We start from the raw sequence: 22,240 nt of genomic DNA, 5'->3' as shown, positions 1-22,240 counted from the left end.
GGCGACAACGGGTTTCCTCTCAAAATCTGTGTGGTCCTTAACCATATGTCTGACGCCATATAACCGTAAATAAAATGTGTTGAGTGCGTCGTTAAATAAAACATTTCTTTCTTTCTTTCTTTCTTTCTTCCCTCTATTTAAGGGCCGGGAAGTAGCCCTGTGGTAAAGCTCTCGGCTGATGTGAAGTCGGTCTAGCATCGATCAGCATCAAAGGGATATTTTATATGCACCGTCCCACAGACAGGGTAGCACATACTACGGCCTTTGATATACCAGTCGTGGTGCACTGGCTGGAACGAGAAATAGCCCAATGGGCTCACCGACGGGGATCGATCCCAAACATACCGCGCAGCAAGCGAGCGCTTTACCACTAGGCTACGTCCCGCCCCTTAAAGTGAATAGGTGTGTCAATCACTATGACGTTTAATTGTTTCCGTGTGTAGTCGAATTAATCATGTTTTATATCCATTAACCATATTTAATTTTAAACTTTTCAGTAATGCAACAAAGAGAATTTTAATTGTGTTGCTTAAAATGGCATACAGCAGACACACAAATTCATGTTTTCTCTACTAAAACGGAGTTTCAAATACATTGGAACTAAAGGAAAAAGTGACTTTTTAAAACATTTACTCTCTGTGTGCGTGCGTGCGTGCGTGCGTGCGTGCGTGTGCGTGCGTGCGTGCGTGCGTGTGTGTGTGTGTGTGTGTGTGTGTGTGTGTGTGTGTGAATTTTGCCATGCTCATATACCACGAAGGTTTCGAGCATGTCTGTTCCGGGTACTGTATCTGGATAGCCAGAAGCCCAACCCGGGACAGATAAACATTTACTATATACTTTACAATTGTATACAGAATCTAAAAGTGATCCACAGTGAGTAAATCAACATGAGATAACAAGAATGTACTGTCACCGATGAAACCGTTTTACAATCAAAGCTTGAAATACCCCATACATAGAGAAATATTCATTAAAATTCCAATATAAATCGTTTGAGCACTTAAAAAACAAAACAAACAAACAAACAAACAAACCAACAGCTTCTTTGGAGTGATCAGCAATGTTCTTAATAACACAAACAGCACAAATAACATTATTTTCCATCATAAATTCAATCGTGGGTGTGGGTTGGGTTTGGGTGGATGACTGGGTGGGGGGTGGGGGGTATTATCTGTATGTACTGAAACTGATGTTATAAAATGATCTTTCTGAGAAAATATATGTTGGTTCATATATTTTATGAAAAGTTATAAAGTCTGTTTTGTTTAACGACACCACTAGAGCACATTGATTTTATAAATAATCGGCTTATTTGGTAATTCAGCGAGAAAACCTCTACTTTTTTCCAATACATGTAGTTGCAAAGGATCTTTTTATATTCACCATCCAACAGGCGGGATAGCACATATCACGGCCTTTGATATATCAATTGCGGTGCACTGGCTGGACTGAGAAATAGTCCAATGGGCCCACCGGCGGAGATCAATACTAGACCGACTGCAAATCGGGCGAGCGCTTTACCACTGGGCTACGTCTCGCCGTCGTGAATAATTCAAAATGGGCCTACAAACACAACAGGGCCCCGTTCCACGAAGCGATCTTAGCCCTAAGATCACCGTAACTGCACAGCTAACATATGCACTTAAAGGGACATACACTCGTTTTTTCCACTATTAGAGCCGTTTATGATCACTGAAATCAAACAGTACTTATATTTTATTGTTTAGATTATCCATTTCCGTACAACCGAAGTGTTTCTGGTCATCCTGGTGTTTCTAATACCACATAATGCATTTTTCACAGTTTTAAAAACGCACGTGCGTCTGATAAGTACTGGTTATGGAGTAGCGTTTTAGTCGCATTTCAACGTCACAGACTTTTGTATCACTCCAAACTTAGTGTCCATTTTTACAGGTTGAAACTAGGGTCTAGGTGAAAAATATGCCTTGGTGTTTAAAAACTAGGGTACGTCCCTTTAAGGTGATCTTAGCGCTAAGATCGCTTTGTGGAAAGGGGCCTTGAACTATACATGAACTTGCCACGGCATAGGTATATGGCGAGATATGTTGGTTTATCAGACATCCCCTTAATATAAAAAAAACCCCAGTTATATTTATTTAAGTAGCCTATGTGAGGTGCTTCCCTGTCTTGGATGCTTACGACAGACGTGCTTGAACAGTGTTCTGATAGAAGCACGCCAAAAATGGCCCATGCCCATACCATGTGAAATGTTGAACGCCTCGCACATCGAGTAAATTCATAAAATAGGAGATCCCGATATAGAAATTATTTAAATTATATTAACACGTAATCGGTATAAAATATATTGGGGGAGGGGTGGAATTCTTTCCCTGTCATAAGCGAATTTTGTTTTCGTTTTTTTCAATATTTTTTTCCGGGAGAGCACGCCTTGACACCCCCCCCCCCCCAGCTTCATTCGCACCAATCTAGCCCCCCCCCACCCCACCCCACCCCAGCGCACCACTATTTTATGCGCCTTTAAATAATAAAAGTATTATAGTGACACAGATCTAGAGCCTCAAACCTGGACCCGAGTACCCGACCCTGGATGATATTGAAAGAAAGAAAGAAATGTTTTATTTAACGACGCACTCAACACATTTTATTTACGGTTATATGGCGTCAGACATATGGTTAAGGACCACACATATTTTGAGAGGAAACCCGCTGTCGCCACTACATGGGCTACTCTTTCCGATTAGCAGCAAGGGATCTTTTATTTGCGCTTCCCACAGGCAGGATAGCACAAACCATGGCTTTTGTTGAACCAGTTATGGATCACTGGTCGGTGCAAGTGGTTTACACATACCCATTGAGCCTTGCGGAGCACTCACTCAGGGTTTGAAGTCGGTATCTGGATTAAAAATCCTATGCCTCGACTGGGATCCGAATTCAGTACCTACCAGCCTGTAAACCGATGGCCAAACCACGATGCCACCGAGGCCGGTCTGGATGATACTGAGATTAAGGAATAAACTAAAATAGCATTATGCAATTTAAAAAGAGAAACTAGCGCATGGTCATATAATAATTGTGTAAATTATATCGTTGATTATTTACTGATGAAATTGGTGTCCTACTTTGTCCATTGTACGTTGACAGTGTTTCTGCCAGAAAGAAATTTTTGGGTGTGGCATTGGTATGAGAGGCCTCCCCCAGAAAGAAAATGGGTCACGTTTAGGGTTAGGGTTAAGAAAATAATACATTAATGATAAGAGTAATTAATTTTGTCAAAAGGTTAACTTTAAAAAAAAAAAATCTGCCAAAAAATCTGGGTATGGCGCCACACCCATTTTACCCTCTGGCAGAAACCCTGGTTGATCATTATATTCCACCGTGGGTCTTGCTAGACTCGACCCGTGCCCGAGTACTCATAGAGACCCTACGAGGCGCCCTACATTTTACATTACATTTTCCCTGAAAAACATCTTGTTAGAGAAACTAGAAATTAAAAGTGTGTTTGCCCGCTGTCAGTGCGAAGGCCCCGGGGACGGAAATTTGAGGGCCTAAACTTTTCACCGCCCGGGGCAGGAGGTCGGGGTCGGTTACGATCACCAGATTTTTAAAAAAACTCCCAGGTGTTCAAATAAGGCATTTTTAGCCTTCTGAGCACAATAATTGGGAAAAGTGTATGTGTGTGTGTGTGTGCATTACCATACAAACAGCTATATTGGGTTGCAAACGATTCACTACGCATTTTTACATGGATTACAACTAATTTTAAGGGTAGAATGATAAAAATATATGATCAAACGGTCTCAGATTAGCACATTTTGCCCGAATATCTGTATAATTTTTGCCCGAATTTGATATTTTTCTCCAGCACTGTGGGGGGGGGGGGGGGGGGGGGTTATGCTTATGCGGCTGTTCTTCAATTGAGCGGCTCTAAGTATAGCTGACGGAAGCTTGGAAAAAAAGCTGATGGCGCTTGACCCTCCCAACTTAAAATGAAACCCCGCCCTTCCCCACACCCATTGCCGGCATCTTTCAACCACATCTGGGCCCCGTATTACGAAGTAATCTTACAGCGCTAAGGTTAAGTGCACAACTACCCAGTGGCGTAGGGGGAGGGGGTAGTACGGGGGCCATGGCCTCCAATCAAACCCTTTTTTAACTATTAAAATTTATAAAATCATACATACATACATAGTGTCAGACCCGTAGGAACGACTGGGGGGGGGCACTGACGGATCGGATACAAACTCTATATCAGATTTTGGTTACAATGGCAAACATTACTGTGTAAAAACAAACAAAAAAAACTCACAAGTGCCACCCCCCCCCCCCCCCTCTTTCCCGGTCCCCCGGTTCCTACGGGCCTGAGTCCAACTACCTCAGGTAGGCCTACTTGTGACCTTAACGCTAAGATCGCTTTGTAAAACGGTGTCCTGGAGTTTAATTGATCATATGAAACTATGATAACATGTTAATAATATTTAATTAACCCCATCGACTATGCAGAACTTTAACGGATAGTCAGATGCATGATAATCCAATTAACCGTTAGTTACGGAATCTAACGGGTTTTCGAGGGGAACCAAAAACGAGCACTTGTCACATAACAAATAGTATACGTCTGCGCGCATGCGCCGAAAAACAAAATACCATTTACACAAATCCAAAATGTCGACATGTGGATGTGCTTTGTTTAGGGTTTATGTCAAACGAAAATTCTCCTGATCTAGTATGTATCAGGTTCTTTCGGAAATTCCAGACCTCAATAACGATGTAGTGAACAACAATCAAGCAGAATGGACGAAAGGCGAAGGTCGAGACGGGTCGGCAGATCGGAATAGCGAAAAGGACTCGACCAATGTTTACAATGGGGAAGCGACTGCAGACGGCGATTTTGCGGGAAAAACCACCAAACAAACTTTGCCACAACAAAGTGAATCTCGATTCAGTCACATCAAAGATGGCTTGGAATCGTCCGTCAGGTATGGGGTATATTTAACGAAGGCATTAGTGGATGATTCACTATGTATCATGGTACTTTTTTTTTTTTTTTCTTGTAGAAAATTATATTTTTGTTGTGCAAGATTTATTTCCCTTTGTTTAACAGCTGATTTTGGCACAGTGATAAATATTCAAGGTTCTACCAGTTCAGTATCCCATTATGATTAGCTATGTAAGCCTTGGAGATGGCTACACAAATCAAACATTCAATATTACAGGTATTTCACAATTTTCAGTCACATAGCAAATCATGCCAGATGTCACTAATAAACTATGTAAATTACAATTGTGAAGACCAGATGTCTGTCTACTTTTTTGCATATATTTATAATACAGTGCTGTCTAGTGTATGGGCACGCATAAGCATTCAAGGACCATTTTCTTTGTGAACACTATAAACTATTATAAGTACATGTTTTGTTGAACAACATACATCAGGGCTTGAACTTAAGAATTTATCACCCACAACAACTAGAAAAACAAATTGCCGTTGGTGAAAGGCCCCACCGACGGCAATTTTGAGTATGCCCACGGCAATTTTTTTAAAACTGGCTTTTGCAGCAATTAAACATGACTGAAAGATTATTTTTCTGTATGTACATGTAGTCAAATCTCTTCAGTGTATGTCAATAAACTTCAATAAACAAGAATTTATTATAAATGGAATCATGGACTACTAGAATAAGCTAACATTTAACGGAACCTGATGTTTCTGAGACAAGTTGCCCAAGTCTTCTGTGAATATGACATGAAAATTGTTCTGTCGATGACATTAAATTGTATACAGTGTTCTCGCTGAAATAAAATAAATAAATTTATCTGTTTCTAATATTTTATAAGGAATTGCTGAATAAACAAATGACAGTAAGTAAAAATCATCAGTTATGACCAGTTAAATCTGCAATTGAGGTTAAAATATCAGACACAAATTGACGGACACAGAATACAGAATGACCGTTCTGATCACGTGACAACTTTGGCACCAAATGGGTAGTTTTGTTTCACTCGGAGATTGCCGAAACGATAAAAATAAAATGTTTTCATTGCTAAAATAAAATATAACTGTTATTGTGTGTATCAAACATACAAGTGGATACTGGTATTGGACACAACAGACGCTGTTAAAAAAATAATGCTAAATTACATTACGGTAACTGCCTTAAGCTACTGACATTTTTCGTCAGGTGCTCTTTCGTACACGACTCGGCTTGTTTCCTTTGGTGTCCAGTGTGCAGACTGATCAATGTTTTTTAAGGAAAAGTGCATTTTGAAATAGCGGAGCTGGTTGCTGTAAGTTATGACAGGATGCCAAAAAATAAAGAGGGTCAGAAACACAAATGGGGCTGCCAAACGTGAAAAAAGGCGGCATAATACGCAAGCGAGGAGGCAAAATGCAGTGAGAATGTATATTACACAACACAGAGTATGCGCATGACTAAATGTACAGGGGCGTAGGCTGTGTGGGTTCGGACGACACACACATACACACCCACCCCTTGCTGAAGCAAATGGTCCGCTTTCAGAATTAAAACATACAGGTTTATACATATGGAGTTTCTGGTGGTGCAAAACCAAAATAGAAAAGATCCACTTGGTTCATATTCGAACCCCCCCTCCCCCCCGATCCAGCTAACGCTACGCCCCTGATGTAGTTCCATCGCTTGGTACTAACTAAACGCCCATTAACTCCACCAAGGACCCAAACGGTCGTACTAAATACTGGCAGATAATGTTTATACAATTTGCCGTCAGTGAGGAGCTTTACCGATGGCAGTAATTTTTATTCGGCGGCAGAAAAGTGTCGTCAGTGACACCCTCAACCGACAGCAGTTTATATGTCACCGACGGCAATTGTCGTCGTTACTGCCGTTAAGTTCGAGCCCTGATACATGTTTTGATAAAACACTGAAAAGTTTTGTGTTGGAAAGTTTTGGGAGTAAGCTATACAACTAAACGTTTCACTCACTGCTGATGCATGCTACAGTTTTTGACGCACGTGCAGTGATCTTTGCTACATAGCGACCAGTTTAATGCTCATATGAAACGTAGAAATACTAATAAAAAGGTAGCTATTTAAATAACAACTGTCTGTGTATAAATATTGATATGATTTAGAATCGAATGCTTATGCTCACCGAAACTGGTCCATCCATGATACAAATTGTTTTATGTTTGTAGTAAATAAACATTTTAAAATGGTGCATAAATATAGACACCCCCTTGTATCCAAAACGATTTGCATATCCGGTGATTCGGCGCAGTAGATGTGGATCGTTGACCCCACTATTTATAGACCGCCCATGACCTCACTTTTAGCCCATAAATGCTACACTATTGTCCCAGAATTATTTTAGTACTTTTTTGTTTTGTCTTGTTAAAAATATTACTATGAAAATGAACGATCACACATGACCCATCTCATGATCAGTTTCGGAATCGTTTTCTTGAGTGGCACAGTACTGCAGATGCATACATGTTCATTGTCATGCATGGCTAAGATGCCTACATGAATTTTATTTTTCTCGGGTAGATTGTGCACACACGTGGATCTTATTTCGCTTTTATTTTTTATAACAATTTGAACTGGAATGACTGTCATTTAAAGTGTAAACTTTTGTTTTGTTTGCATTTCAGTTTAAATATAAATTACCGAACGAAAATAATTACATTTATACTGTTTACTATAATTTAAAAAATGCGGGAAAGGTGTTTTTAGACTGGTTTTTACATTCTTAATATCAGTAAGGCTGACCGACTTCGTGTTTATATACACAAAAACAGGTGAATGATTTGTTTTGAAATTATGATATAATAATTGATAATTCCGATATATATTTTTTGCACCTTTAACAATAAATATGTTGATACTTGATTAACCATTGAAAAAGGAATTGAACTTTAATTCGTTAAAAACACCGACAACATGACAACTTCCTAAGTATACATACTTAAGCAAAATACCAAGTGTGCTATCACCGGATGCTCTGATACACCGGACACGGTTGTACAGGTATCTGAAGTGGCACCTAGGCATTAAATGATATACATATGTGGTTTGTTAGAGCTGGGTGTAGTCCGAAGGGACGTAGAAAGCATGGATGTCATTAATACCCGGCGATTTTTCGCCGGTTATTGAATCAATTGTCGCCAGGTATCGAACTTCCAATAAACAATGCTTGTCGACTTTTTGTTGATTAATGGCTACCTATAATTAGATTTTCACCTGCTATTTTTATTTTTAATGACATCACTGGTAAGTGGGGTTTTTTCTACGTCCGGATATTGTTACATCTATATACAGAACTTGTGGCACCATGTTTCAACCGTTTTTCAACCAAAATAGTGCAACAAATGGACACACAAACCAAAAATTTACAACCTACCATACTCACTAAATCCTGATTGAAGTACTTTGATCATTATTAACAAAATAAATCTTCCAACAACATAAAAAAAATTCCCTGCCATTCTAAATTTGCTAAATAGAGGGAAGCAACTCGCCCTGCACATTAAAAAATGTATTGACTTAATGAGCGCCCTGCACTAAACTGGGTGGTATTGAAATTTCAGGTTTGGTAAGAGTTTTTTTTTTTTAATTTACATCAATACAGTATTTTATATGAACAGTATTTTAGGTATAATCGGTTTTAAATGCATGCCCGAGTTAAGTTTCATCTGCTAATTTCAACTAAATAAAATTAAATTCAATACACAATGCCCTCATCTCTCTCTTCTTTTTATCTATTTTGTGTTCGTTAGATATATTGTTAGTGCTTTGCTAAATCAGGGGTAGAAACTAATGCTTGCACACGGCGAGAGGAAATCACTGGGGGTGAGTAGAATTTAAAATATGCTAGTCCTCTGGGTGAGTAATTTTGAGTAGATCTGATCCACATTTAAGAGGCTGACTACCAGACTATGTACCGGCCTCTGTGGCGTCGTGGTTAGGCCATCGGTCTACAGGCTGGTAGGTACTGGGTTCGGATCCCAGTCGAGGCATGGGATTTTTAATGCACATACCGACTCCAAACCCTGAGTGAGTGCTCCGCAAGGTTTAGTGGGTAGGTGTAAACCACTTGCACCGACCAGTGATCCATAACTGGTTCAACAAAGGCCATGGTTTGTGCTATTCTGCCTGTGGGAAGCACAAATAAAAGATACCTTGCTGCCTGTCATAAAAGAGTAGCCTATGTGGTGACAGCAGGTTTCCTCTAAAAAAACAGTGTCAGAATGACCATATGCTTGACGTCCAGTAGCCGATGATAAGATAAAAAATCAATGTGCTCTAGTGGCGTCGTTAAATAAAACAAACTTTAGTTTACAATACTATGTGGGTGGGTGAGCATTCGTTAATTCTTGAGCCAGACCACAACAATACATTTTATTACTTGTCAATTGAACTGATTCATTTACATCTAACAGGGCTTATAGAATTTTTATAAAATTCACTAGCCATGGGATCAGTGATTTTTTTTTTTTTTACTAGCCACGATTAAAAATTCACTAGCCCTACTTTCTTTTAAGTTAATAGAGTTTTACTAAATAATATTAGTAATAATCAAATACGTCACCTAAAGAGGGAGATACTAGATAGAACTTAAAAACACTAACATTGGGGGGGGGGGGGGGGGGGGGGGGGGTGGTGGGTGGGATGGGGGCAGGATATTCATATTTACAAAACAGACTTAACTGCAACATTTAACCCAAAATATTCACTAGCCGTCGGGCATGACAATAGTTGTTATTTACTAGCCCAACAGTGAATATCACTAGCCATGTGAGTGGGGCTACTGTAATCTAGAATCCCAGCATCTAAATTACAAAGTTATCAAATATAGAATGTAGCATATTTTTTGGCCTATAAGCCGCTACGTTTTTACTGTAAATTGCAAGGTGCGGTTTAAAAAATGGTGCACTTTATTTATGAATTTTACAGTAACTGCCTTGCATATGGCAGCACCACATTGGGCTATTTCATATTCCAGCCAGTGCACCACGACTGGTATATCAAAGGCTGTGGTATGTACTACCCTGCCTGTGGGATGGTGCATATAAAAGAAGCCTTGCTGCAAATCGAAAAGAGTAGCCTATGCAGTGGCGACACCAGGTTTCCACTCTCAATATCTGTGTGGTCCTTCCTTATGTCTGATGCCATATAACCATAAATAAAATGTGTTGAGTGCATTGTTAAATAATACATTTCTTTTTTTTTATAAACTGCACCTTTTTTTTCATTCCCTTAACAGTAATACAGCATAACAAATTATTAATTAAGCAGGGACAATTAATTGAAGCAAAGTTTCCAATGTGTAATTTGTATCTGTAGATACAATTTTAATTCATAATAATGTTGTATGTGGCATATACCACCAAGTGCAAGCATAATCACACTGATTTATATGTTATGGTGATCAAGTTCCGTCTTTCAGCTGCCTTTGAAGATCTACAGGATTGCCCTACATGTGGGCATTATGGATTAACAATATTGCACAAACAAACGCAATTGTAAGTTATCCAGGACAAAGTCCAGTAAGAAAAGACAGTGTAATCAGACGTAAGGTTAAAAGGCGAATAAAGTGAATGTGACCTCAACATAAACGATGGCAAGATTTATGAATTTTGATTAACTTTACAGTTAACATATAGTTGCAACAGAATGTTGAAAGTAAACATGACACAACACACACAACAGGACATGAACATTGTATAGCTCACACAACAGGACCAGAACATGATATATAACATACACAAGAGAATTTAGGACCAGAACATGATATATAGCATACACAACAGAATTTGGCACATCAATGACAACAAGACCTGAACATAATATAGCAAAAAGCTGAACATGAGAAAATAATCACCATAGAAAATGAACGTGACATAGCACTTGTGACAGTTTATTTGTTTGTTTTGTTTAGTGACACCACTAGAGCACATTGATTAATTAATCATCGGCTGTTGGAAGTGGTACCAAACTGTTTTTGGCTGACAACATAAACACAAATCACTGATCCCATGGCTAGTGGATTTTGTAAAAATTATAGAAGCCCTGGTGAACAGTTTGTCAAATATAAATTTTCTAATCAACTAATCCTTAATTAAAACACTCAAAATTATTGACAATTGTTCTGAATGGATTATGTCAACTATTCACTATAGTAGAGAGACAAAAATGCAACATACAGTACTTTCTGCAAATCAAATATAATAATGAAAACAAAACCCATGAGAACATGGCAATTAAAAAAAAAAAAAAAGTGAAATTTTAAGCAAATAAGCATCACTGAAATGCTATTTTGCTGTATGTAAACTTATTTCAAATGTGCAAATGTTAAATATTGGCATATAATGTACATGTTACCATCGTTGAGGAGCCTCAGTGGTGTCATGGTTACATCATCGAACATACGGCTGGTAGGTACATGGTTCGCAGCCTGGTACCAGCTCCCACCCAGAGCAAGTTTTAACGACTCAGTGGGTAGGTGTAAGACCACTACATCCTCTTCTCTCTCACTAACCACTAACAACTAACCTACTGTCCTGGACAGATATCCCATATAGCTGAGGTGTGTGCCCAGGACAACATGCTTCAACCTTAATTGGATATAAGCACGGAAATAAGTTGAAATGAAATGAGGAGCTTCACCGATGGCACTTCGGCACAAGAGTGCCGCTGGTGATGCTCTCTAACTACAACAATTTATATCTCAATGATGGCAATTGTCATCAGTGCCAGCGATAAGTTTTAGCCCTGATTATGTGAACTGTGCTCATGCAAGTTTGCATCCCATTACTTTGTGTATCTATTACAGTTATTAGACCCATTTTGATAGACCAATTACCAAATTAATTTTAGCATGAAAAAATAAATAGATGTATACAAATATTTACCTTTTTCTGTTGTTCATCATACATGCATGTAGATTATACTTTGTGTTTGACACCCAATAGCAGATACATTTTTCGTGCTGGGGTCATTATTCATTCATTCATTCATTCATTCATATTACATACTTTGTGTTTGACATCCAATGGCCGATGCATTTTTCGTGCTGGGGTGTCGTTAGATATTCATTCATGTTACTTTGTGTGTCTCTTAGTTATTAGACCCATTTTGATAGACTAGTTACCAAATTAATTTTATCATGAAAATTTAATAAATACAAATATGTATATAAACCTATTCGCTTTTTTTTCTGTTGTATGTACATGTAGGTTACACTCCATTCTAGTGACATGTAGCTCCCATAAATCAAGCCATTTGTCAGCTGTCCTTCATCTTGACATTAACCGCGGTATTGAAATTATCAAGTGGAAGATGCCTTGTGTCGGGTCAACTAAAAATAACATTTTTCCTATTAAAATAAAAGTGCATGAACTGTCCACTAAAGTAGTGGGTTGAGTGATATATTAAATGTTTTTTTGTTTGTTTGTTTTTTGTGGATGACCTAGTGTTAATCACATGTAGCTAGTTTCCTGTGAAATAAAGACCACATTGGTTTGTTAACACAACTGGTATACGAAAGGCCGTGGTATGTGCTACCCTGTCTGTGAGAGGGTTCATATAAAAGATGCTTTGCTACTAATGGAAAAATGTAGTTGGTTTCCTCTCTAAGACTATATATGTAAAAATTATCATGTGTTTGACATTCATTAGCTGATGATTAATAAATCAATGTGCTCTAGTGGTGTCATTAAGCAAAACAAACTTTAAAAAGAAAATGGGTTAAGTTTAGTGTTAGAGTTGAAAAAATTATACAGTAATGATATAAGTAATTAATTTTGTCGAAAGGTTAACGTAAAAAAAACAAATCCGCAAAAAAAAATGGGTATGGCGCTATACCCATTTTACCCTCTGGCAGAAACCTGCAAGTAGTTTTCTCTGAAGATTGACTATGTACCGCATTTACAAAGCCTATTTTTCACTTACATGCATGTAATTACATATAATTACAGGCCTGAGGTGCTTCCGTCACAGGATCGAACCACCTCTGTGGATTCATTCAACTGAATGGGTTTTTTCATGTTCAAACCAGTGTACCACAACTGGTCAAAGGCTGTGGTATGTGCTTTCCTGTCTGTGGGAAAGTGCATATACAGATCCCTTGCCATTAATGGAAAAATGTAGTGGGTCTCCTCCCTAGGACTATATGTCTGACTTGCATGTACCAAATGTGTGACATCCAACAGCCGATGATGGTTAATTAATCAATGTGCTCTAGTGATGTTATCAGTGCAGTAGATGATTACTTGATATCAGGATCTCTGCTATTTCCAGAAAGTTTTCATTTCATATCTGATTCACTTGTACATGCAAGGTATAATAATAAATTAGAATTAATTAATGTTTTCTCTTTTGTTTTCAGCTCTGATGGCAAGGAGAGGATTGCCAGAATTGTGGTGAGTAAGATATAGAAGATATTTCATGGTTTTTTGTCAAATATAATTTATATCTCATCGAGTGAAATTTGCAATCATATCTCACGAGTGGTATGATTGCAAACTTCACGAGATGAGATATAAATCATATTTGACAAAAAACATGAAATTTTCTATTTATTATATAACTTTTGGCAATTCACCTTTATTTTTAAAATGCCAGCAGCAAAATAGTTCCGGCTTTCTTACAGTGAAGGTAACACTTTTTACAGTGACGATAACACATTTTAGAGTGAAATAGTGAAATTTTCACTCTAAAATGTGTTATCGTCACTGAGTGACTGATAACACTTTTATTTCCCTGATATTTTAAGATATTTCACTAAATGTTATATATGTTCTCTGCTGTCTACCAAAGGATGTCTAGGTCTCTGAAAATTGTGTGAACGATCGTTTCGCTCGCATATCATTGGCACAAATCTAGTTTTGTGTAACCCATTTTTTGTTCTCGCCAAACAAAAACACAAAAACATTAAAAATATTTTCCACTATCATTTGTCAATGTTCACATAAAAATATATTTGTAACGGGTTTGCAGAATGAAATGGGTTGCCTGAAATATAATTGTGCAGCACATATTTGGGTCACGCAAACTTTAAATTCTTAGAGGGCTGGAGTATTAAAAAAATTGCTTTTTTAAGACGGATGGCTTCTTAATACAGGTCAGTGTATCGGGTCTCACCCCGCCTTTTGCCAAAGTAGCTAATGGCTGTTAATATGTATCCAAAGCAGCCTTTAGAACTTGGATAATAAAAGTATGTTTAAATCAGCTACATTTTAATAACATTTACACTGATTAGTTTTTAATTTGTATTTAAATTGTTTGTTGTTACATATACCAACAGCCATTTGCAAAATTTACTCGTTACGAATGTGTGCTACAGATGCATATTCACACAAAAACATGTCGTATTAATCTGGTTTATAATGTTTAAATTTCTTAGCCTAAATTTATTGTGTCTTCGAAATATGTCAACTGATATTGTTTATGTTAATAGTTATTACTGGGCATTGCCATTTTACCACAAACATCAAAAATTGTCAGAAATCCTTTTATGGATACTATCAAAAATATAGGCTGAATGTTACCAATTGCTATTTAACTGAAGTCAAGACTGGTAGAAGTACTTACCATTACAAGGGCTTCTAGATTATAATAGTGATATTTACTAATTTAGTATTGGGCTAGAAAAAGTCTGTTGTAAATTTTATATGAATATCTTGCCCCACTCCAACCCCCCAATGTTAGCATTTTTAAGCTCCATCTCCCTCTTTAGGTGACATATCTGATTATAACTATTAATAAAATTATATTTATTTCAAGCAGGTGGATTTTTAATCATGGTTAGTAAATTTTAAAAATCACTGATCCAATGGCAAGTGGATTTTGTATATAATTCTCTGAGTCATGATTACATTTATAATTTATATACTAAGCAACAAAGGAAATAACCAGATTGTTGTTGTTATGTTACAGGGTGAAGTCAACAGTCTGTCTGATGTGGAGAAACTCCTGCTGTACTTGAAACTACCAACTGGAACGACCTCGGAAGACCAGACCAGACAGTCAGTGACAGTTATCTCCCTTTGTTTTCCCAATCATCAGCTTTTGTAGTTGCCTTGGACCAAATCAGTTCTCATTGCTAATAAAGTTAACATTTTCTATTGAAACTTGTATTAGCTTTGATATTAAATGTATTTAATATACCTATAAGAGTTAGTGACAGTTATCTCCCTTTGTTTTCTCAGTTGTCAGCTTTTGTGGTTGCCTTGGACCAAATCAGTTCTCATTGCTAATAAAGTTAACATTTTCTATTGAAACTTGTATTAACTTTGATATTAAATGTATTTAATATACCTATAAGAGTTAGTGACAGTTATCTCCCTTTTTTTTCTCAGTTGTCAGCTTTTGTGGTTGCTTTGGACCAAATCAGTTCTCATTGCAAATAAAGTTAACATTTTCTATTGAAACTTGTATTAACTTTGATATTAAATGTATGTAATATACCTATAAGAGTCAGTGACAGTTATCTCCCTTTGTTTTCTCAGTTGTCAGCTTTTGTGGTTGCCTTGGACCAAATCAGTTCTCACTGCAAATAAAGTTAACATTTTCTATTGAAACTTGTATTAATTTTGATATTAAATGTATTTAATATACCTATAAGAGTTAGTGACAGTTATCTCCCTTTGTTTTCTCAGTTGTCAGCTTTTGGGGTTGCCTCAGACCAAATCAGTTCTCATTGCTGATGAAGTTAACATTTTCTAATAAAACTTGATGGTGTATCAAACCATTTAATATTAATATGAGAATCATAGTCCTTAACAGGGGCAATCAGATCCTTATTTTTGCAGAAATTACACCTTTTTGTTTTTTAATTGTACCCTATATGTGTTTCAATGTCTGGTGTATACTGCATATATCAGCTACTAACTCTGTCTCTGTCTGTCTGTCTCTCTCTCTCTCTCTCTCTCTCTCTCTCTCTCTCTCTCTCTCTCTCTCTCTCTCTCTCTCTCTCTCTCTCTCTCTCTCTCTCTCTCAAATAGTTCTAGATTAAAATGTACTGAGTGAAATATTTTATGTTTAGGACTCCGACATCGTTTCTTCACTCTTCAAACCGTATTGAGCAAGCCCAGGCTTTCACCTGGATCCGAAGTCATCTGGAGGAGGATGCGGAGATCTGTGTCCCTAAACACGAAGTCTTTGATGATTACAGGTAGGTGGCAAATTTTATTTTCACCTGGCAACGCCGAAGTCAGTCTGGAGGAGGATGCGGAGATCTGTGTCCCTAAACACGAAGTCTTTGATGATTACAGGTAGGTGGCAAATGTTTATTTTCTACACTGCAAGACTGAGAATTCAGTCTTTGATGACTACAGGTAGGTGGCAAAAGTTTATTTTCTACACTGTGCAAGACTGAGAATTCAGTCTTTGATGACTACAGGTATGCTCAGGTGTAAAGGTCTTGTTGGCTTGTAAACAAATGACCCATCCACAGCAACACATTACCTAGAGACTTTACAAATTTGCATACCATTGTTAACCGAGTTAATACACTAAATTATCACATGGGTTTATGACATGGATATCAAGGGTCAGTTATAGGATAAATTAACTTATTGTTTATTTTTACACTTTGAAACCTCGGTCTGGGCCATATAGCTATAAATAAAAATGTGTTGAGTGTATCGTTTAAGAAAGGGGCGGGACGAAGCCCAGTGGTAAAGCTCTCGCTTGCTGCGCGGTCGGTCTCTGATTGATCTCCGTCGGTGGGCCCATTGGGCTATTTCTCACTCCAGCCAGTGCACCATGACTGGTATATCAAAGGTTGTGATATGTGCTATCCTGTCTGTGGGATGGTGCATATAAAAGATCCCTTGCTGCATTAGAAAAAGATGTAGTGGGTTTCTTCTGATGACTACGTGTCAGAATTACCAAATGTTTGACATCCAATAGCCGATGATTAATTAATCAGTGTGCTCTAGCGGTGTTGTTGAACAAAAAAACCTTTACAAACTTTAACTTTATGTCTGATGCTATATATTCTATGACTAACCATACGTCTGATGCCACATGGCTATAAATAAAAAATGTGTTGGGTGTATTGTTAAAATTGTTTTTCTATCTTGAACCTGTAGAGAGTTGTTTTTCTCTTTTCCTACCGGCCTCGGTGGCGTCGTGGCAGGCCATCGGTCTACAGGCTGGTAGGTACTGGGTTCGGATCCCAGTCGAGGCATAGGATTTTTAATCCAGATACCGACTCCAAACCCTGAGTGAGTGCTCCGCAAGGCTCAATGGGTAGGTGTAAACCACTTGCACCGACCAGTGATCCATAACTGGTTCAACAAAGGCTATGGTTTGTGCTATCCTGCCTGTGGGAAGCGCAAATAAAAGATCCCTTGCTGCTAATCGGAAGAGTAGCCCATGTAATGGCGACAGCGGGTTTCCTCTCAAAATATGTGGTCCTTAACCATATGTATGACGCCATATAACCGTAAATAACAAAATGTGTTGAGTGCGTCGTTAAATAAAACACTTCTTTCTTTTTCTCTTTTCCAGACTGTATTGTGAGAGTCACACTCTGAAGCCATTATGTCCTGCAGACTTTGGGAAGGTGATGAAATGCGTCTTCCCAAATGTGAAGCCGCGCAGACTTGGGCAGAGAGGCCAGTCAAAATATCCTTTTTCACTGCTTAAGTCTAGGGCCTCCACGAGTCCAAAATATTGGACTTTAGTACTTGAGGGTCGAACTCAACCCGGACTCGAAGTACCCGATACTTACACTAGATGATAATAAGACTAAGGAATAAAGTGAAATATCATTATGTATCTTAATTACAGTGCTGAACATGCATGCCAAATCATGCCATTGTATTTCACACATTTTCATAGCCCTATAATGTAACCATGGCAAAATTACATAAAAATATATTATTAAATACAAAGGGGGTGGGACGTAGCTCAGTGGTAAAGCATTCATTTGATGCACAATCAGTCTAGGATCGATCCCTGTCAGTGGAAACTCGTGTCAGGATTCATGTATTGCCCTACCGGCCTCGGTGGCGTCGTGGTTAGGCCATCGGTCTACAGGCTGGTAGGTACTGGGTTTGGATCCCAGTCGAGGCATGGGATTTTTAATCCAGATACCGACTCCAAACCCTGAGTGAGTGCTCCGCAAGGCTTAGTGGGTAGGTGTAAACCACTTGCACCGACCAGTGATCCATAACTGGTTCAACAAAGGCAATGGTTTGTGCTATCCTGCCTATGGGAAGCGCAAATAAAACCCATGCTGCCTGTCGTAAAAGAGTAGCCTATGTGGCAACAGCAGGTTTCCTCTAAAATATAGTGTCAGAATGACCATATGTTTGACGTCCAATAGCCGATGATCAGATAAAAAAAATCAATGTGCTCTAGTGGCGTCGTTAAATAAAACAAACTTCACTTTTTACTTTACAAAAATCCTTGCACTTGTTTCGTAAAATCAATACTACACACAAGCTCATATAATAATCTCTATATATTCAGGGGTTTCCCTAGAGCGATAAGCCGACACGGCCCGTGCTCCCTTAGCCAGCCAAGTAAGCACCTTCATGTCTGGTAAGCGCCTTAACTGCAGGACCGTGTCGGCTTAATTTGTAACATGTATACAAAACAATGGAGCTGTGATCCGTAACGTCATTCACCACACATTATCACACTTCCATTTGGTATCTCTGCAATTCTTTAGATGTTCACTTTGAGGTCCACTGATCGCACCGTTTTAATTGTCGGCGGGCTTGTGCTGGTCACGTGGTACAGGTGATTGGCTACTACTAATCCGTCAGATAACTGCTTGTTGTAATAATGTCTGTATGCTTGGGAATTACGCATCAAGACAAATCAAAGAAAATACCTATTAATTGAATAAACATCTTTGAAAGTGAAATTCTTGAGTAAAACATGTCACCATTAATCCTGGTATATATTTACCATATCGAAACCGTAACTACATTGTTATTTGCTAAAATCGTATGCCTTATGATGTTTGTTTATTTTAATAATCAAGGTTATTAATTTTAACGACATGTATGACAGCAATGTGACGGTGATTCAACGTCTGGAAGATCTGTAACTTGTTATTTTAATTTTGTAAAGTCTTTGAACCAAAGTAATAAAAACAAACCGACAATGCATGTCAATTTGAATACACATGCCAGTTCAGGGCCGAAAGACATGTAGGCTATCCCAAGGGCTGAGTTAGGCCAGACCGAGCGAAAACAAAACGTTCTCTACACTGGTTTGTGCGCTTCACGTTAAACCAAATGGACATGACGGACACCAATCGAATAGTTCGCGAACGTTAGGAAGAACGTTCGTTGGCTGAACTGAGGAAAGCTCTCGGTGCGCAAATGTACGTCACGCTTCAGAGTCAGCTGACATCGTTGTAGACATTAAAAAATACGATTACACAGAAGTAAATCGTGATGTAAATCTGTAGGAAAACAATAGTTGTTTGCATCAATGAATACCTAACTGCAGTTTCGGTAATTTCCTTTGTCTTGGTTAATTTTGTACCTATGGTCGATAGCATGCATGCAGATCGCGATCGCGAGAAATGAACATGCAGTAGGCCCTTTTTATACAAATTGGAGTTAAACGTACACTGAATTAGTTTACAATAATCATATTTGTCAGATAATGTTAGATATATATTTGTAAAACTGTGAGGTGACATTTAATAAGTTAGCTGGATTTTAAAAAGACCGTAAATTGTAATTTTATTAACGTTTTTTTATTATTAAAGTGCCTAGGTATTTTACAAGCAGAAATCACAAGCATTTAACACGACGCTGAAATCAACAGCAACAACATGGCGCAAATTATGAAATTGTTGGGTGTGGGGAATTGATGGGTTACTTTAAAAAAAGTTTACCCCCCCCCCCCCCCCCCCCACACAAAAAAAAAACAACAAACAAACAAAACATGATTAGCTGGATTGAAAGCAAACACTTAACTGTTTTCAACCCACTACCCAACTTCTTTTGGCTTGATTTGTGTTATAATGATGTTAAATATGTAAGCGCCTTAAAAAAATCCTGGGGAAAGGCCTGATATTGCCCCTGATATTCTGGTGGAATGTTACTCACCTTAACTGTTTTCCAAGTACTGCTACAGTGGGTTACGGAAGAAACTCGAGGTGCAGCCACCATCGCTACCAGAACTAGAAGTGTCTCCAAAAAGAGAAACGGTACGTATTGTTTACTTTTAGATTCAACTTTATCATAAAATCGGGGTCGAGACATAGCACAGTGACGGGGCTATCTCTGGCACTCGTCAAATTCGTCAATTGCGAATTTTGAAAGCAATTGGCATATCAAAGGTCATGGTATATGCTATCCTGTCTATTGGATGGTGCATATAAAAGATCCCTTGCTACTAATGGAAAAATGTAGCAGGTTTCCTCTCTAAGACTATATATCAAAATTACCTGATGTTTGACATTCCATAGTTGATGATATTAATATGCTCTAGTGGTGTCATTAAACCAAACAAACTTTTAACTTTATCATAAAATAATTATTATATTGTAATCTTTCATGAAAATGTAACCAGACAATTGCTTATCTAGGCGAAAACCTGTCATCGTACTTCAGTTGACTAAGATTTTGAATTATTGTCTCCTGAAAATTACCCTGTCGGTGGACCCATTGGGCTATTTCTCGTTCCAGCCAGTGCTCCACAACTGGTGTAACAAAGGCTGTGGGATGGTGCATATAAAAGATCCCTTGCTGCCAATCGATAAGAGTAGGCCATGAAGTGGCGACAGCAGGTTTCCTCTCTCAGTATCTGCATGGTCCTTAACCTTATGTCTGATGCCATATAACTGTAAATAAAATGTGTTGAGTGCGTCGTTAAATAAAACTATACCTTCCTTCTTCCTTCCTTCTTCCTTCCTGAAAATGATGAAGTATTGCAAAGTTCTGACAACTCATGTAAACACCACGGTACTTTATATAATTAGTTTAAATTATACTTTCACTCACCCAGCAGATCTTAGTTGAAAAGGTCCCGTTAGAATTTGTGTTCCCCTTCCCATAGAAATCACACAATGTTAGCATACTACAGGGCTTCTAGATTATGGTAGCCCCACTCCCATGGTTGGTGATATTCAGTGTTGGGCTAGTAAATAACTACTATCGCCATGCCTGATGGGACTTCTAGATTATGGTAGCTGCACACCCATGGTTAGTGATATTCAGTGTTGGGCTAGTAAATAACTACTATATCTACCCAGATGGCTAGTGGGAAAAAACCTTGTCAAATGCTGCATTTATTTTGTAAATATGAATCTCATGCCCCCTCTTCCCACCCCCAAACTAAGGGGTTTTAAGCTCTATCTCCCTCTTTTAGGTGACATATCTGATTATTTCTATTAGTAAAATTGTATTTATTTAAAGTAGGGCTAGTGAAGTTTTAATCATGGCTAGTAAATTTGTAAAATCACTGATGCCATGGCTAGTGGATTTTTATAAAATTCTAGAAGCCCTTTACTAACATTAATGCTGCCTGCACTATTGAAAGTATTATTCTATACCAATTTCACATTGACTTCTAGAAAATAATTTAATGGTATGTAATAAAAACAAAACAGACCACAAGTGCCCCTACTAGGTGGTTATAGATTTGAATTATTTCAAAATGGACACTGCATTTCATGCACTCTTGACACATTTGTAACAGTAGATCTCTTTCTGTAATCAATCAAATAATTAAACAAATATATAAACAATAAATTTCTTAAGATAATTTTAAAGGGACAGACCTTCGTTTCAACCCGTGAAAATTAACACTAAGTTCAGTTAATCTACAAAGATGTAACACACATCGATAAAGTTACAACAGATTGAAAGAAGAGTGTGTGACTTTGAAATGGTGAAATACCCTCTTAAAAATAGACTAAAACTCTACTCCATAACTGTTACTTCGTGCATTTTTAAAAATAGAGAAATACATTTTGTGATATTAACAACACCAGGATGATCAAAAACACTTCGAATGTGCCGAAATGGATAATCTAAACCATAAAATCTAAGTAAAGTATAATTTCAGTTACCAAAAACGGTTCAAATCGTAAAAAAATATGCCGTAGTATTTACAAACTAGGGTCTGTCCCTTTAACCTCCATACTCTCCGATAGAAGCCCGTATTACCATTTGAAGACTAAATAACAGCACTGTTCTTTTCTGAGGACAGAGAACCAATATTTCATTTCTGAGGAAAATCCTAGAGCCTTTCTTAACCTTTAGACTACAGGATTAATTTTTGACAAAAACCATGTTGAGA

At 37.9% G+C, this 22,240-nt stretch overlaps 1 protein-coding gene across 1 annotated transcript in view; it reads left to right on the top strand.

Moving 5' to 3' along the window:
• The first annotated feature begins 4,571 nt into the window (after positions 1-4,571).
• LOC121373421 (serine-rich adhesin for platelets-like) overlaps positions 4,572-22,240 on the top strand; it is a 29,431-nt gene continuing 11,762 nt past the window's right edge. The window contains exons 1-6 of the mRNA XM_041500067.1: positions 4,572-4,958; positions 13,347-13,380; positions 14,897-14,985; positions 16,005-16,133; positions 17,477-17,593; positions 20,060-20,144. Coding sequence (XP_041356001.1) covers positions 4,708-4,958; positions 13,347-13,380; positions 14,897-14,985; positions 16,005-16,133; positions 17,477-17,593; positions 20,060-20,144 — 705 coding nt within the window. The 5' untranslated portion in view covers positions 4,572-4,707. The remainder of the gene's footprint in view (positions 4,959-13,346; positions 13,381-14,896; positions 14,986-16,004; positions 16,134-17,476; positions 17,594-20,059; positions 20,145-22,240) is intronic.

This window comes from Gigantopelta aegis, chromosome 5, assembly GCF_016097555.1.
Source record: "Gigantopelta aegis isolate Gae_Host chromosome 5, Gae_host_genome, whole genome shotgun sequence".
Taxonomy (NCBI): domain Eukaryota; kingdom Metazoa; phylum Mollusca; class Gastropoda; order Neomphalida; family Peltospiridae; genus Gigantopelta; species Gigantopelta aegis.
The sequence above is the reverse complement of the archived record's forward strand: the minus strand, read 5'-3'. Positions and strand labels throughout refer to the sequence as shown.